Source organism: Dermacentor andersoni, chromosome 2 (genome assembly GCF_023375885.2).
Source record: "Dermacentor andersoni chromosome 2, qqDerAnde1_hic_scaffold, whole genome shotgun sequence".
In the NCBI taxonomy this organism is placed as follows: domain Eukaryota; kingdom Metazoa; phylum Arthropoda; class Arachnida; order Ixodida; family Ixodidae; genus Dermacentor; species Dermacentor andersoni.
In genome coordinates this window covers 69,758,587-69,777,201 of record NC_092815.1, presented here as the reverse complement: position 1 = coordinate 69,777,201, position 18,615 = coordinate 69,758,587, and the positions used below count along the sequence as shown (strand labels likewise).

The window sequence follows — 18,615 nt, the reverse complement described above, 5'->3', positions numbered from 1 at the left end:
ACAGAAGCAGCTGCACGTCAAATCAACACTTCTGTGCCAGCTGCGATTGATTTGCAGCTATGGCGTTGCTCAAGATCGCGGGTTCGATCCCAACCTCGGCAGCCGCATTTTGACGGGGGCAAAATATCAAAAGAAAGAAAACACTCATGTACTTAGCTTTAGGTGCAAGTGAAAGAACCCCATGGGGCCAAAATTAATCCGGAGTTCACCTCTACGACGCACCTCATAATCCAATTGTGGCTTTGGCACGTACAGCCCCATAATCAAATTAAAATTTGCCAATTATGCCACGACGCAATGTGCCGTGTGAGGCAATGACAGTGCAAAAGTTTTCGGAGGCTCAAACATCGAGCAGGTGAGAGTTAGCTTCTCGTCTGCTCTGGTAGTCATGTTTTGTGATGTTGTTGAGCCTCATAAATGTAGCGCCTACCCACCACGTGGCCTGAGCCAAGCAATGGGATTGTCATTTAAAGGGGCCCTGAGCCATTTTTTATCGAAGTGAAGAAAGGCAATTGAAGTGAGAATTGGCTATTTCATAAATATTTTGCCACAAGAAGTACTTCAACGCGTTCAGCAGAAGCGAAGTGATTGGCAATCAAACACGACCTCCGCTGTGCTGCCGTTCCTTTTCAATGCCTTGCACTGCGAAGGCTAAGGCACACTGGGGCGTGCCCACAACGCTCCGCTTTCTAAATGTCGCCATGGTGCGCAGTTCAAATTTCATTTTGGATGATAACGTAGACACCACAACTTCCGATTTTGGTGCATACGATGCGCTAACATAAGACAAACGCAATTTTCCTCAGCGAGCTGCTTAGCCAGTGGACTCGTGGCGGCATCCCGCGGCGGCTGCGGCATCTACGCAATGTACCTGACCGTAGCTACCATTAGCAGTCGCGCATGGGAATCCGCTTTATTACGAAATAAGGCGTAAGCCCGCCTCCTTAAGTGAGTAAGGAGGCAGGCTTCTGTTGCAAAGAAAGCGTTTGCAAAAAAGGTGACTCCCTTTTTTTTTTTCTTCTTCTTTTAAAATCTCTTTCCATGTACCCTTGCCTACAGCCCAGTTTTCTTACCTTATTTTTCGTCGACGTTCCTGTCACTGTGCACGTGTGTGCACGTTGCTGTTTAGGAAAAAGAAAGAAAAAACATTCCCATTGGAGGCTTTTATCTGCAGCGGAACTTGTGCTCATCGTGGAGTAGCTGCCCGGGTGAAAACGCGAGAAATGCGAAGTGTGTGTCGCGATATATGTCGGGGCAAATCCCCGTTAGGTGTTGATCAAGAGTGCCGTCCGACGACAACCGAATTCCCGGCCGTTCAGACAGCGCTGTGTAGGAACTGTCTGCAGCATTTCACAAAGTCACCCGATGAGAGCGTGGCGGCGCACGCTGTTGCGCGCGTGCTCGGCACACGCGCACAGACTCGGTCTAGTGCAGCTCAAACGATGGTAGTTGGGCGATCTCCGTCCTCAGGGCGGCGGCCACGGTGTCGAGGGCGGCCTCCGCGAGCGACCACTTGAACACGTTCGTCGCCAGATTGACGAGCGCCTCGAGCAAGAAGTCGAACGCGCCCAGGCCTCCGAGGTCGAGCCACACCTGGCCGATGTCGCGCAGCTCGACGGCCTCGAGCCGCAGGGGCCCTAGCACGGCGGGGCTGCCGGCCCCTTCCTGCAGGGGCAGCGCGATGCGCAGGTGCAGCGACAGGCCCTGCACGCGGAGCGAGGCGTCGCCCGAGGGTCCCGCGCCCAGAAGCTGCGCCCACCAGCGCCAGCGACCCGTCAGGTTCGAGAAACCCACGTCCGCCTCCAGCAGGAGCGTGCCGTCCTGCGCATAGTTAAAAGGCCGCCACCAAGTGCTGCTGAGGTTCGACATCCTTGGCGCTTCATTGTGGTTGGCATCAGCCAGTGTGCAAGAGTGGAGAGCATAGTACAAAAAGGAAGGTCGCAAAGTTCTTGAGGTCGTATAAATTGCAGTAAATATTCGCCTACTAAGTAAACAGACATATATTGTCACGCGCGCACAGACAAAAGTGAACAAATCTCACTCATTTCCGCAACACGCACTCGCTGTCGCGAGTTCTTTCGAGGAGGGCTGCCTTATGGCATAGCACAAATAAAACTAGAAAAATCCTATAAAATATGAATGCAGTCCTACATCATGCAGGAAGCCCAGCAAGGCCCTAATTAGAGGCGTCTTGACTCCACTTGCCGAAGTCAGCATCTCGGTCGGTGCGGAGGCCAGACCGTCTTGGCGACGGCTCCCGGATATGTCTTGTACATGTCAACAGCAGGTGGTACAAATCCGTGTCTCGTGCCAGGGTCGTACAGTTTGGGCAGGTTGCGTCGTCATTGGCGAAATCCTTCCACTTGCGGGTGACGGCAGCGGTGAGAACTACCTCGGCACATATCATCCACCCTTGTGAGGTTACGCTAAGAGCACGCCAGTCACGTCTGAAATTTTTTATTATTATTATTATTACTCTCTCTCTCTCTCTCTCTCTCTCTCGCTCGCCAAGTCGTGAATAAATCTGACTCAAGGGCTGTAGGTGGTTGTGTGTTCTTGTGTGCTCAGCTATCTGCCATTGCATTGAAAGGGTCAGAGCTATATGCCCTTGTGCACGTCAACATTGAAAGGCTCGTTTTCGTGAAGCTTACGTATCTTTTGCCAAATTGATGTAGCTTTACCGACTCTCTTCAGCTCTCGAAGAACGGCGCTCAAGCAATCGGTGTATATGTGTACCTGTGTAGGGGATGTCTGATAATAATGAGGCTCATAGTAAAATATTTAGCGCGCACAATTGACAATGACACTACATTTTACTATGAATTTGTACCAACTCGCCCAACTATCAGTTCTGCTGAATAATGAGGCTGCCACAAGTTGCAACGTGGCAGGCGGCGCGGTGCGCGTTTGCCGATCTCTGCACCATTTCAAACGTGCCGCTAATCAAACACTGAAATCACGACTCGGAAACTATAAGATAACGCGACTAGGCGCGCGGGAAGACAGCGCGAAGGAGGCAAAACGTCCCTTTCTGCTCGCCCACAGCACGCGGCGCGCAGGCCGCTCGTTTTCCTCGCACTTGGCCTTTTTTCTGGAATGCACGGCAACTAGAGTCACCGACGGCAACGGCGAAAATGTGCCTGGTGTGTCCGTACATGTAAACTGCTATCAGTATAGACAAAAAACAAAATAATAAAACATGCAAATCCAACGCGCATTTGGGAATATGTGAAGCGGTTAATGAAGCGCTGTAAATACGGCCATTTTATTCCTGCGTGCGCACGCATGGTGCTCTCGCGCACCCGTGCTACGCAATGTCACAACTCCTATATTGGCTTGTATTTCTTCATTCCATATTGGAGACTTTTAGCGTGTCCGGTATTCGGGCAAGTGCGGGCGGTTTTCCGGTTTAGCGGGGGCGTCAAGGTGAGCGGCCAGATTGGTGGCGCCAGCTGGTGGCGAAAAGCTCAACCACACAAACACAGAGCTAATTACTATATTCTGCTTAGCTGCTGGGGTAAATTTTCGACAGTGGCGTAATCGTGTTCACAATTACGCCGCTGCCAAAAATTTGCACGAGTGGCGAAGCAGGATATGGTGAGTTACTGCAGTTTTAGCTATGCGTTTGTCTGGTTGAGCTCTACAACACCAGGCGGCTTCCCCGCTCACGTTTACGCCCCGACCATCCGGTAATCCGCCCAAACCGCTCCCGTTTACCGGAATAGCGTACAAGCTAAAAGCCTCTATTTATTTTAAATGTATATACCGCCCAATTCTTGGTCGATCTCCAGTTGTAGGTATGTGCCATAGTATGGAGATCATCGCTGACTTGCGGAGATCATCTCAAAGAGCTAGTTCAATTGCGCTGGCACGATATGCACCTCCCGCTTCTTGGCCAATAACCTAATTTTGGATAAGTGCCATAGTATTGGGATCATCATCATGATCAACACGCGAGCACACTATGCATTGCGCAAAAGGGGCCGCCACAGGCGCGCCGCCATTGAACGTCTTCCAAATCAGGACTAACCAGGCACCGACCGCTCCAGCAAGCAGCAACATTCCGCCGAGAGGCCAAGTATCGCTTGTACTATTTAAAATGTTCAATAGCAGAGGGAAGACGTGCTCTGTCATGAACTCCAAGAATTGCGACAGACACTTGAATTTGTGTGATGAGAGTGCGAATTTTACCAGCCTCAACTGAACAAAGGAGTGCCCGTGTTTACGACCGTTCGTCATGCACACCTTTCCCAATACAGGGAGAGAATGCTCATTGTGTGCGCGGCATAAAGCTGTCATCCGTAGTACAGTGGTAAACGATCGACTCATCGGCGATAACATGCGCGCAAAACATTGTACGAGCGTGTCCGCTTTCGACGTTCTTCATACGCCATACGCAGAAAGGAGGCGTTAAAGGGCCCCTCAGCAGGTCAGGCCACTTTGAGCTGACAAGCGCAGAGCATACAATGCGCGATAACGATTGTCTGCAAAGCATTACATGTGCTAGTATTAATGTGCTAGTGCGCCTACGCACACGTGGTTGTGCTCAGACTTCGCTCGTGGTGACACGTGACTTCGAGAATTATTCAAGGTACCATCTGTTATTTGTGTAATATGTTGCTTGAATAGACGAATTAACGCTTAGAGAAATAATAAAACACACAAACCGAATGTATGCGTGTTCTTGTTTTACTTCGCACCGCAGCAAGAGACATGTACTTCCATTTCGTCTGCTTGTTCCCAGGTCGTGCAGTCGCGCGCACAGACACCGAAACTATGTCATTTTCTACCGTGTACCAGCGCGGGATCATGCTCTGTGATCCGCTTGTGTCTGCCTCCGCATTCGTGTAGGACTGACTTATACCGCTAGTTAGGTGCCCTCGTGTACTGCACGCAAAATCGTGCGCTGCGCGAAGCGAGACAATCACTGTAATCTCGGCAGCTCGCGCGCGACGCTGTTAGCGGAAGTTTAGAAAACCCGGCGTAGGTGGGTTTGTAAAGGCGGGACCCGTGACGTATGCGTCACGCGATCCTCGAGGTCCGGTATGGGAGAACGTAGCGGCTAGACGGGACAAGTGGAGAGAGTGTCTCGCTTGGCAGTGGAGCTCGCCTCCTGAAATCATAGGTTCGCGGCACTGGAATATTTCTATCTCGGCTACTAATGAACCAATTTGAAAAACTTTTTTCCGGCAGAACGCTCCTCAGGGGACACGTAACAACTTCCAGCTTATAACTAAAATTTGCTATGAGGCCTGGTGAGAGGCAGGAACACTTAAGCCTGTGCTAAATGGGGACAGCAAGCAGTATGGGACGCCCTGGTGAACAGCGAGGATGGAAGGTGACAAAGGAGACGCAAAACGAGAGGGTGCGCCACTCGTGTATTAATTACGCATGCACGCTTAGCCGTGCCCCCTCCGCTGCCTATGACGGCATTAGCGCGTAAGGGCATCGCGCAAACAAATTAAGCGGAAGCTCCCTGTACTGGAGCTGTCGAAGATATGCGTAGCATAATATGGCGGTCGTTGTGATGCGAGATGCATATGTTCGTCAATGTAAATATGCTCGTCTCTCTGCTGGTACTCCTCACGCCTATATAAGTAATACATGCATAAATACATAAATAACAAATGCATAAACAACGTGCTACATCAGCATCATAACCCCCACACGCATATCATTACCACGCCTACCGCCATATAACGCTGCACATATCTTGGTAAATTCCAGCTTAGGGAGATTCTCCTCAATTTATTTTCCGGCCATGGCTGCGCATGCATGATGCGGCTAAGCGCGGCCGCGCACGTCCTATCTTAGAGGTAATCAGCAGCGAGTTCGAAGGCTAACCGACCCGAAAAGCTGATGGCTTCGTGTGCATTGCGTTCTCACTCGCCTAGTTCGCGTTGAAGCAACGGGCTGCACGAAGGGGAATTCACTCGCCGGTGCTGCCGCTCTTCATCACGCCAACGTTCTGACAGCGAGTGTCCGCGGTCATCGAGTGAGATGTGATCGTGTTTGCCTATGCGCGCATGACACCGTGCCTTTTTTTTATTTTTTATTTAGCTAGCAAGTGAATGTTTACAGTAGTTTTACAGCCGGTAAAACTACTAGCCTTACTGCGTATAGCTGTCTAATAATTTGTCACAACAATCAATCCTTCGCCTTCGAGGCGAAACTGCGACTTTTTAATGCGAAAGCATTAAATGGCTCATGAGGCAGAAAATCCGCCGTTCGCGGCGTCACCACGTGTGCATGATGGTACAAAAAGGCTACGAACCCTCGACCTTTGGTGGGACTCGAACTCGTGACCTATGGTGTTAATTAAGGCGACGACAATTCAGATAGAGTTACCACGACATTTGGTGAGAGTCGAGCCCTCGTCCTTTGGTGTTATTCCGAAGTTAATTAAGGTGCAGTTAATTAGAGGATGTAGAGCACTCGAACCCACGACCACTGGTGCGAGTTGAGCCCACGACGTACATTTGGTGTTAATAAAAGCAAGACAGTTAATTAAGAGAGTTAAAGTACTCGAGCCCACGACCTTTGCTATCAGTTAGGGCGAAGTTAATGAATATCACCTAATTAAGGTATAGTTAATTGAGACACTCGAACCCACGACCTTTGGTGTTAATTAAGGCACAGTGAATTAAGGTAAAGTTGAGGCACTCGAACCCTCGACCTTTGGTGGCAAGGTCGTAACCACGACTTTAGGTTGTGACATAATGTCTAAACGTCGCGAGGTGGTCACAATGCTTTCGCATTCATTCACGTGTCCCTTGATTTTTTTTTTTTTTTTTTTTGCACCCGGAATCAAACAGCAGGCGAACCAGCGATAGCTCGGACACTTGCAACGTGGCAGGGGAGGGAGAGGCAGAGGCTGAATCCCAGCATCGGGTACGTACTTCAATATTCAGCAGGTCAGCTGTAGCCCTCAGCCAACACTCAAGGTCAAGAAAGTTCGGGAGGGTTTGCAAAGAAAGCTTCGCTTTAGAAGTCTCTCGGGTTTGCCGTACTCATAACTCGAGACTTCTCAGCCGAGACTTCTTGCCGTACTCAGTACTCTAGACTTCTCGCTTCGGGAGCGAGGACTGAACCCGCGACCTCGAATGCTCAGCAGCAGAACGCCGCGGAAGCCATGCGCTGACCACCAAGGCGGGTCAGCGAAGAGGTTCGTGGTTGAAAAAGACCAAAGGATGCGACGTCGGGGCACACGCTAGACCTTCAGTCGGAATGGTGTCACCAGTGCAGAAACATTTCAATTAATGTAATTAGGACATCATAAAGAAAAATGTAAAGCTGCTGAGCGTAGTGACGTGCTCTGCATTTCGCAGCTGCAGCTAAATCCAATACGATCAACCTGCTTCCGTGAGACTGCTTGGAAATTTCATATGGCGAACCGTAGCAAGAACCCCAACTCTCAAACTGACCGTCACCTAGGCGCAAAGTTTTCTTGTTTCGTGGGGGCAGGAGGAGGAGGAGGAGGGGGTGACTAGCTTTGCGAACTCCATATATATTACCTTGAATAACAGTTGCACTTGAAGAAACTTCGTGTGACGGCCTTATATGAGTATTTACAAGACCTCATAGTAGGAGCAGCCCGAGTCCTCCCGCGCCACCAATAACCTGGTGTCTCTCGGTGGCATAATCTTCCTTGGTGTAATTGTCATACTTCGCTATCGCTAATACTGCTTCGCCTTTGCGGAGAAATCTCTCTTTTCACTGTGAGTCCCCGAGTATATAAGCACTGTTGCGCTTATATTAGCTAATGTTCATTCTGGTTTCGAGTGAATCCGGCGTGGCTTCATTTCCGTTACCTAGTGAACCATACATATTTATGACCTCTGCATGCAAGTGGCGACGTTTCGATCCCTAATGAATGTACTAAATTATTAGAAGAGTCTTTTTTTTCCTTTTCTTTCTTTCTTTTTTTTTTCTTTTTTTTTTTTTTTGATAAGTTGTTGGCATTGCTTACTGGAAAGAGAAGCAGTACTGAGACACATATCATTCACCTGCATTTCACACACCGTTGAAAAGACTGTCGAAGGGGTCACTGAAGTCTGCAGGCTCTTTCTTTTTCTTTCCTTCTTTTTTTTTTTTGGGGGGGGGGGGGGGGGGGCAAGAAGCATGCAGGGCTATTCGAAGCGAGGTGAACATGCAACGACATATTCATTCTCTAGGCATAGGCCACCCATACCATTAGAAATAATAGTTCATTGGCCACCTCCTCCTATTCAAAAATATAATGAACTTTGCCCTGTGTATAATTTAAATATATTGTTTGTGCATGGTGTTTACAACTGAATTTCTTTTTTTAATTTGAAGTGAGAAAATACGGATAAGGTAGCCGCCTATGGTACTTCTAATGCGCTAGTCCTCTTATTGTCAGTACTTGCAGAAGTAAAGCGAAAGTATGCATTAAAAGCCGCGCACGTCCGCACCAACAATGATGCAGTAAGCCTTCAAAAAGGTAGACACAACTCGAAAGAAACCTCAAATGATGTGGATGACAGAACTCTAGTAACGACACCCCCCCACCCCCCACCCCCCGCTCTCGGAAAGTTTCAGAGGTAGCTCGGGCCCCGGAGCCCCTCCGTAGTAGGCGCCTGTGGCACTTTCACTAAAAGTGAAACGTCCTTGTTGCCGCAGGCAACAAGGACGTTCCACGTCGCCGCCAAGGTCTGAGTGGTGGCGCTAGCTAACACTCCCAGGGTTCTACTAGTACACATAAATACCCAAGAAAGTGGATGGGGAAACAGCGCCGCGGTAGCTCAATTGGTAGAGCATCGCACGCGAAATGCGAAGGTTGTGGGTTCGGTTCCCACCTGCGGCAAGTTGTTTTTTTCATCCACTTTAATTTCCATTAATATATCGTTTCTTCATTTCATTTATTAAGCACAAGTGATTTCCCCTATGTTGTCCTTGGTGTCAGTGTTTGTTGGCTTCTCATGATATGACTAATAAAAATCGGGCCCCTCGGTTAACCCCCTTTCTTCTCGTTTTTCACTAAAAGAAGAAATATATATATGTTGCAATTTAGTAATTTCATATTCGCGCGCCGTAACGCTAGACAAAAAAAAAAAAAGAAAGAAACGAGGTCTCACCGAGATTTGAACTCGGATCGCTGGATTCAGAGTCCAGAGTGCTAACCGTTACACCATGAGACCACACTCTTCCGACGCCGGGAATCGAACCCGGGCCTCCTGGGTGAGAGCCAGGTATCCTAGCCACTAGACCACGCCGGAGACGAGCGGCGGCTCATCATATAGGGCTACAAATAAGGAGAGCATTCTTCTAATGCGACTTAAAGTATGCCATTTGGTCGAATTATTTCACGCCGTCTCGCTATTGCAAAAAGAAAAGAAAGGAAAAAGAAGACGAAAAAATATGGTAATATTCTGAGGTGTTACACGTGTTCGGAACAAGAGTGGAATAAACCTCCTTGATTTCTTGGCTAGGATGCAATAATTTCTTTTGCGTGTTTTTTTAATATGTTCATCTCCCACCTCCTTTCATTTCTGACTTGCATATATAGATAGATAGACAGACAGACCATTCTTGGCCTATCCCTCTTAATAATCGATTTGCAGAGGTTTGCATCATACAGTTTGTACCAACGTTGGTTTGTACTACAGTGAACTAGAATATTCTAGTTCACTATAGTTTGTACAGACGTCATCGCGGCCGCCATGTTCTTGTACTAAGTACGGTCAACGCCTCCTTTATATAAATAAAGGAGGCGTTGGTACGGTAAAAAGCTACGTAAACAAGAAAACCGAGGGCACCACAAGACGCGTTGCCACAATAGGGCACCACCAGTGCGCCAGCATGGCCCCGGATTTTTGGCGTAGACGCCAGCAGCGTTACCAGCTGCGTCTCCATCAAAACAAAGGCTTGGGTTTAACCTTATAGGTCACCGCGGCAGTCGAACATGGCGCGGTGACGTCATCGTTGCTGCCATGTTCGAGTAACAGAAGCGGCACCCGCGACATCGCTTGAAATTTCATCACGCTCAAATTTCGCACAGAGGTACCATTTTGCATGGAGGTTAGTTTAATGCCATGTTTTCAGGCCTTCCATGCAACGCGCATATCTTGTCCAGGCTGAACAACGTGCCCGTCTTCGCTGTATACGACAATAGATGAGAATCTTGTCGCTTTGTCTTTGCTCGTCCGTGTCTTTTTCTCTAGTTTGGCCTCAACCAGAATCAGTTAGTCAAGCGTCTTGCCTTCACGAACACCGAAATACCAAGCGGACCGTGCATCCTCTGTACCGATGCTCTGTACACTGTACAACTATGAAGTGCCTGCTGCTACATAAGCTTTTCCGTGCGCGGAACCCCACCCACCTCCCCCCCTCTGCCATGTTGCCTTGAAGCCCAAGATCTGTTCGCAGTTATCAATCGAATTAAAGAGGAAGTATTAGCTCGTGGGATCCTATCTAAATACATGGGAACAGAGAAATCGTTTTTCTCGGCAACCAGTGCACCAAATTTGATGAGGTTTCTTGCATTTAAAGGAAAAGCTAAAATTCAGTGAGTGCTGCAGGCGAGTTTATTTAGGCCGTTGATTTTTCTCATGAGAATTGTTTATAGAACTGTAATATTTCAGAAAACGAAACTATCAAGTTTCTTGCTCTGTATCTCGGCAATGAAATGTCACAGTTCTGTAAACTGCACCTAGTAATAAATCTAAAACGAACAAATTTGTTATATTAATTAATATTTTACGTGAATTTGCTACAGTGTTTACGAGGTTGTTATTAAAACGCATTTATTAAAGCACATTCTCCTCCCCTCGACTATCGTCATCAGCGGTTTATCGTCATTAGGTTTTTTTTCCAGGCTTTTGCAAAAGTTCTAATCACAGTTGTGTGCTTGAGAGCTATGTGTAATACATCAATTTTGTCCACTTTAGATGCTCTAATGGATGCAGTTGACAGAACTGCAATATCTCTTTTTGATGCAGAGTTACGGATTTGTAAACTTCGCGCTTTTTCTTTCTTTCGAGACGTGCTGATTTTGGGCAGTTTTAGTTTAAAAAATCCGGGCCCTAAAGCGAAATTCTGTTACTCGCAGTGACTAGATTTGAACAGATCTTATTCAAATCGGTTAAACGTTTGTCTAAGGAGAGCGTTTCTCCATTTTTCATACATTTGAATAGGCAAATCGGAGTTGCCACCCATTCAAATACTCGTAAAATGCAGAAATGCTCTTATGAGACACTCCTTGACCGATTTGAATGAAGTCTTGTGTGTGAGAGAGAATTCTGAATTCTACCTACTGTAGTGTAGGAAGGAACAATTTTGAGGGCCTCGACTTTTTTACAAACGCTACCGAGCATCGGTGAGTCTTTAAAAAAATAGTGGTATGCAACCTCTGCACCAAAAGCAGAGATCGAAGTAATGTAAACTGCAACTATTAAAGCACCTATAGCGGGTAAATGCGACGTACTATAGGGGTATAAGTTTACAGTCAACGTGAAATCGTTACAGTGCTTACAATAGTTTTGCAAAATTCCTATACTCACAAATTAGTACTACATTTCAGAGCGGTCTATAGTACATAAATATCGTCCGCTTTAGATCTTACAGAATTGTATTGTCATTTTTTATTCCTGAGTTACGGAGCTGGAAACATAATTATCAGTTTCCGAAATTTTGAAATTTTCGATTATTTCTTTAAAAAATGTTGGAAAGCGACTCAACCTCTAGTTGAAGTCGACCAAAGAATGCCTTATTGAGCGAGTTGGATGTCAGAATGAGGCGGAGATGACTGCGCACGGCACTCTATCGTGTCACTCGACGTGTGAGAGGAGGAGCGTCGAACTGATTCATTGTTCTACTCCACTATCTTCGGAATCAGTCGACATTTTTAGACTGCGCAGACCCACGCCAACGGGCCACATGTTTATAGTGCACTTTCTTCGGGATCGACCCACATTTTTTGTACTGCACGTGAACGGCTCAGGTTTTTTGACAGCGCATACCCACTGAATGTGATGTGATAACTTTATTTGGAATTAGGCGATTGGGAGGCCCGGGCCTGGGTAAGCCTAGATGGCCCCACTGAAGCGGCCTATATATATATATATATATATATATATTGGACTCCACTATCTTTGCGATCTGTTCACATTGTTAGACTGCGCTACGTTCGGAATCGCCGCATATCTTTTTTAAATGCACATATCCTTGGGAACGGCTTTAGACTACATACCTTAGCGATCTGCCCACATTTCAATATTTTAGACTGCACTATCCCCGGTATCGACCTACGAAAGAGGCTAGATGATAGAACCGATACGGGATATTGGGGGTGACTCGCTAAGAAACACATATTGTCTTTAAAACTATGCAGATCCCACGAACATTTTGGAATCTATGTAAAGCGAAGCTTTCGTGACTGTGGTTAAGCAATACCCATAAAACTGTTTATTATCTACAACGCGTTTTGTAGCATAGCGATTACGTACTTGCTTGGCAAGACAGCCGAGGCGCGGCAACCCCCCACCCCCACCTTCCACGCGACCACGGATTACACTCTCTCCGGGATCGGCTCATTTTTCATCACCCGCCATCTCCAGTATGCACTACCTCTAAGACCGGCCCACTTCACTTTGCAATAAGCTAACCGAGCAGACGCGCCAAAAAGAAAGAAAAAAAAGCGTAGGCGTAGAACATGTCTGCGCTTTAGGGCGTTTATTTGTTTCGCTGAGGATGTTTAGGCATACCGTTTGTTGCTTCACTGCGGAACATACCCGTTCTGGAGGATAAGCCAAGAATGGGCACACACTTAGTGGCACATTCATACCGAATGGCTGGCTCATAGAAAATCAAGTAAATAAAAGAAGCCGCTGAATATAATGAGAGTCCTTTGTTTTCGAGTAAAACCCGATAATTCCCGAGTTTTGCACCCCGAAGGAGATCTATGACTATCGAGTTCAACCAGATTTCTCCTCGAAGTTTGCCCTGTCATACAATATAATAATAAATGCAGGTGTTGCAAAACTATGAGCACCGCCCACCTTCTGTGAGAAAGTGATCAAGATATAATAATATTGTAATTATCATTGATATATGAATATGGTTATGCCTTGTTTACGGTTTATGCCTTGTTTTCGCTTAACACATAAGCGAAAACAAGCATATATAAAATATAATATATTCAGAGCCTGCCGGCCTTCAGTGAACGAAAACTTGTTGATTTTTTTAGTAGCTGCGTTTACATGACGATGGCGCATTGTCTCACATTTCCTGCATGTCTCATACGTGTAAGCGACGGTATAATGCGCTATAGGAAGTGAGCTAACGCAGCGCGGACGTTCTTCTGCATTTCGAACGGTAGCTGGTATATACGTTGAGAAGACGTTTACCGAACTACGTCACGTTTGAAGTACGGCTAGTCGTCTAGTTGGCATTTCATTAATTTTGTTGCAAAAGCATATATGGGGAACCAGTGAAACAGGGCGACACAAACAACGATTAAAGGCCCGCAAGGTCCCCTCCCTTCCCCCTCCAACTCCCCCGCGGGGCCCCCCAAGATGGCCACAGAAATGCTCCCAATGCATATGATAACGTACCTCAACAAAAGATTATAACATGAGGAAAATGATGACAACTCCTGCGAAGCATGCATGCCCTTGTGTACTACTTTTCGTACTTTATTTTCTTTGTTAAAAAAACTATAGCATACAAGGATTGCCAAACCCGCCTCCATTTGTTGTTTTTGTTAATACGGTATATTTTCATTGCATTGATAATTCCTGATAACGAGGATTTGCAGATATGTGTTCCTCACATGATTTGCGAACAGCTGTCTTCGTAATTACGCGTTCCTGCGAGTTATTTCGCTTCCTTAAATAGAACGTTTCTGTCTATAAAAGGAGATCATTGCTTGTGTTATTTGTTTGCAAAGGCTACCGGAAAAATCCCGAACTTTCGGCTAGCTTCCGGACAACAACCCCCCCCCCCATTTGTCTCCAGTTTTGCTCTTTAGAAATAGCACTCGATTTTTACTCCCCTGATTGAAAAAAATATAAAACCCGAAAACGAAGGACCCTAAATGTAATGCGTTATTGCATTAAGGTCTGCTTTAGACATACCAATGAGCCGATGTTTTTTTTTTTTTTTTTTTTCACGACAGGCGTGCGCATAGTCGCACTATACTTTGTAACAGGCCTGGCAAGATGCATGTAAACACTGTCGGGTCGGGCTGGGTGAACTCCACTCCTGTCTCACTCTACCCGCTCGCGTCGAATCCATGTAAACGGATCGCGTGCTTCCGTCTAGTCGGCGTCGCGCGGACAGCGGGAGAGCCTTCCGTGTGTGCTGGTGCGACCCGGAGCTTTCGCTGCGTTGCACGGAGCCGGTGAGAGTACGAGATGCATCTATAGGATAGCGAAGGCTGGCGAGAAACCGCGGTGGCCGTGTTCGTGAAATGCTTGTGATTTTGCTATTACAGCATCATTTCAAATATTTCTTGCGGCTTTGTGTTCTTTGTATACTATAGTACACTAGCTGCCGCTATGTGTACCAGGTATGTAAAGCATTACTTGCACGAGCAAGCGAAATGCATAATAGACTAGTTAACAAAAATGCAAAAAAATTACCTTATAGCGCCTATTGAAATTTACAAATTGTAGCCGGTGAGACTGCAAGGCATATCCACGTAAATAGAATTGCGCGGATGACACCATGCATGCAGTTTCAAAATATGCGCCATCGAATTTGCGGTAAAGATGCGCTGTCGTTCCAGTTACATTTCTTTAGAAAACGCCGTTTTATGCATTGAAGTACAAAAGTAATTGGGTCGCCGATACGTATTTCTTCGCAAAGTCCGGAACTTAATATATCGAAACTGGTGTCATCCTGAAGATCTATTTTAAGTGGCTACGCCTTGCCAACTCACCGGCTACAATTCGTATAAACTGCAATATGAGCCGTAAAGTAATTAATTAAGAAATTAATTAGTGAACGTTCGTTGATTAGTTGAATATATTCGATCGAAACGCGTGTACGCGTTTCGATTAGTGATGTCTCCCTCCTCGAAACATTCCAGCTCAAAAAGGAATGGAATTATTATGCTATCATACGTCACAGGTGATTTTTAAAAATTCTGTAAAACATTATAAAGTTCCACCCGGTACACACGTGTCGTTTTGCTTCCGGTTCATCTTGTCCTCGTATGCTTCGCGCTCCACCTCTACGAGAGGAAGGACCCCCCTGTTTATACCTGGTAGAAGGCGAGCACCTCGCCCGTGCGCCGAATGGTGGACAGGCCGTGGAGCGTGCCGTCCTCGAGGCGCATCTCGCCCTGGGCGCGAAGCACGAGCAGGTCCTGGTCGAAGGAGCGCGCCTGGTCCGGCAGCGAGTACGGGTCGACGAGCAGCAGCTGCTCGGCGGTGCGCTCCAGCAGCGCGTCCACCAGCCGCTCGGAGCGCGCGGCCGTCAGGTCCACCGGCACGCGGGACAGCTCCTCGTTCACGCGCCGGCGCACGTTCTGCTCGATCTCGCCCCGCAGCGACTGCTCGGCCTGCGGTGCGTGCGTGGATGTGTACACGGTCAACGGCAAAGGTTTACGCGGGATATATACGGTTTTCCCCAGAAAATGTAAATTCATGCACTGTTGAGGCACGACACTTCTAATTTAATGAATCGCTGCGTAGCTGGCGAAGGCTGTACTACATGCTGGAACATTTAATTCGAGGCTGCGTGACCACGCTTCTCGAGTAGTCAGCTTCTTGGAAGGTCCTGCGTCCCGCAACCTTCTGCGGTTGACAGTATATATACACCCTTTGGCTGAAGTGTATACGGCCGGACAACAGCCTTGCCGAAGAAAAAAGAAAAGGTCGGAATGTATGCGTAATTCAAGACGCACAAACTGAAATTGACAAGTGCAATGGAAAGGTCGCAACGCCAAGTTCGGACATGTAGTCCTCAATTTCAAGTGCATAGGCGGAGAAGAAAGTATATAGGCTTTATCGCGGAATCCGTGGTCCGCATACTTTTACTCAAGGGACTACGCAGTATGCGACCCTTCCACTCGGCGTTCTCGAAGCTGAACTTTGCGATCCCTTATTCACGTACCTGGCCCGGTCTATGTGTGTATACATCGCGCGTGATGGTGGATCATAATGGAGATCGCGCAGAAAGGAAACGTATAAAAGAGTCGATCAAGGATGGTCCGCCTTCTATAATGACAGTTGTCAGAGATTCCGACACTGCAGAGGTTCCCGCGGCGTACTGGCCGCACCATGGCCAGCTGACTTCGGTGCGGCCGCGCACAGACATCTAAGAGCACCTACATATACCCAAGAGAACTGCGAGCACTCTTTCGATGGTGGCCTCTTGAAAATTGCACAGTTCTGCGAAAACTATGTCAGGGCTCAGCTTGTGACGAGTATGTTTCGGAATAGCGTCGCTCTCCGTGATTATTATCGAAGTGATGCTATGTACTCGCGAGCAGATTACGTTGCCACCGACGTGCATGTATTTCAAGCGCTGGTCTTCTTATGTTGTTTTACTGCAACGAGCTCTTCCACGACACTGCATGTTTTTACTCAAATAGCGAAGGGCGAAAGCGACGTCCAAATGCGAAGTAAAAAGCATAAAAAGCAAAGGAAGTTTAGTTTGCTGAGTTGTCACTAGACAGAACGTTGCCCCCTCGATAGCGTCACGGCGGGTCTTGGTGCGCGTAACACTATGATAGATATATTCGTCGTCGCTGCTCACCGGTAAACACTCGGAGACCATGCGCAGGTCAAATACGATAAGAATATTAAACTATATATATATAGTTAAAAACGAAAGCCAACCTGTCTTCCAAATTGGACTGGATCGTAGGGGAGATTTATGATTATCGATACACGGGTGCTCATACGAATTCATCACGCGAGTTTACCATTTGGTTAGTGAATGGTATGCCACTGGATGATGCAGACTCAAGTTTTGGTGTTATTTTTCATAGTTTCTTGAGAATGCATGCGGTTATCTTTGCCTCTCTGCTGGCATAACGCATCCATCCCCACTGAACGTTCAGTATACGCACGCCCGCACTCTTTCTACACTGGTGGATGCACGCACCTTCTTGAAGACCGTACCGCTGATCTGGTTGAGGAGCGAGTTGCTAAATGTCGACCAGCGGCCGCCGCCCATCAGGTTCTCCATGTGCAGGTCGATGTCGTCTACCTCCAGCTTCGCGCTTACCTCGCGCACCCAAGGACCCCCGTGGGGTCCCCGCTCCAGCTCAGCGCGGGCCGACGCCACCGCGTTGGTGGCGTTCATCCAGAAGGTGCCGTTGCCGCGCAGCGCGACGAAGGCGAAGTCCCCGCTGAGCGCGTACTGGCCGCGCAGCGAGACCAGCTCGGTGCGCGTGGCCACTTCGGCCGTCTGGCCGGTCAGGTTAGCAGTGGCCCTTTCCAGCCGGGTCGCCGACAGCCCGTGCAGCTGCAGGTCCCAGAAGCGACCGCGCACCGCTACCAGCGACGAACGCGTCGAGATGTTGAACTCGGGCACCGGAAGCGGGTCCTGTAGGTAGCGGTCCAGCGAAACCGACGCGACCGGCTGGCTGCAAACGTGGACCGACAGCACCGCGACCAGAGCTGCGCGAGCGACGACGTCCCGCGACGGCGCCATTTTCGGCAGAAGACGTGCCAGTGCTATAGCGCTACAGCTGATAGAGGAGGCGACACGTATAGCGTTTGTACACGATAGCTCGGGGCAGCCCCCGCGAGAGATTACAGCCGTGGACTGCTGCCAGGGCCGGCTTAGATTTCGGCAGTTGTTGCGTCGCCGTCGCGCCCTCTCCCTCCCCGCGGTCTTGCAGCACTCGTGTTTTCGCTTGCGGCCCGCTCCAGGAGAACGCGCGCGCGCGCATTTCGAGAAATGCAAACATACACTGCCGTTATTTTACTTCTTTCTTTCTTCTTGCGTGTACTTCGCCCGAGTCGCGCACGCACCGTTGCGACAGAGCCTCCCGGGGTCCTTTCAGAAGCTCGTACTTGCCCTCGCGGTCCCGGGGTACTCAATCGCCTCGCGTCCTTCTGCGGAGCTACATCCTCACCGACCCTCTCGTCTCGTCTGCTGCCATTTCCGCTTGTTTATTTACACTATGCAGCGAACGTACACCGCGTACGCCGCGCAGCTATAGGTCACCGCTGGAACAAACGAAGAGTGCTTGTGCCGATGGCCTGCAGCCCGTCCGCTTCCTTGGGGACGGCCAGCTTCCGGTCACCGTCAACTGACTGACGGGCGTGTTTGTTTTTCCATCTGCCGCAGCTCACATTCTGGACCTTGGCCCACGTTCGCTGCCCCTGCCACCGCATCTTACATTTGGGTCATTCCGCGCCAAGTCTCCCAGACGTGTCGCTAGATCATCTCAGATTTTGCTTTTAAAAAGTAATGGCTATTTACTACCTTGCTCAGAGTGATTTCCCAATATATGGTTGTGGAAAAAATGTCTTGTCAGCTGACATGCTTTCAAATTTTGCTCAAGTACGCGAATCGTGGTTCTGCAAAAGAAATCATAAAATTATTTTAGTGCTTAACGATTCGCAACTTCGCCTATAATAAGCATACAAGGATTTGTCTTCATTACGTAAAGGTGCTTATCGGCAACTTTGG

The 18,615-nt window shown here is 48.1% G+C and overlaps 1 protein-coding gene and 2 non-coding genes across 3 annotated transcripts; all 3 read right to left on the bottom strand.

Annotated features, from left to right (window-relative positions):
• Positions 1–1,148: 1,148 nt before the first annotated feature.
• On the bottom strand, positions 1,149–18,039 carry LOC126541889 (uncharacterized). The gene is made up of 3 exons (XM_050188852.3): positions 17,077–18,039; positions 15,227–15,526; positions 1,149–1,821 (listed from the first exon to the last, which is right to left on the bottom strand). Exons 1-3 carry the CDS (start codon positions 17,626–17,628, stop codon positions 1,426–1,428), a joined length of 1,248 nt encoding a protein of 415 aa, XP_050044809.1. The 5' UTR covers positions 17,629–18,039; the 3' UTR covers positions 1,149–1,425.
• On the bottom strand, positions 9,090–9,161 carry TRNAQ-CUG (transfer RNA glutamine (anticodon CUG)). Its single transcript has one exon. It is a non-coding gene; the product is annotated as a tRNA-Gln (tRNA).
• On the bottom strand, positions 9,168–9,239 carry TRNAE-CUC (transfer RNA glutamic acid (anticodon CUC)). The gene has a single exon. It is a non-coding gene; the product is annotated as a tRNA-Glu (tRNA).
• Positions 18,040–18,615: the final 576 nt, after the last annotated feature.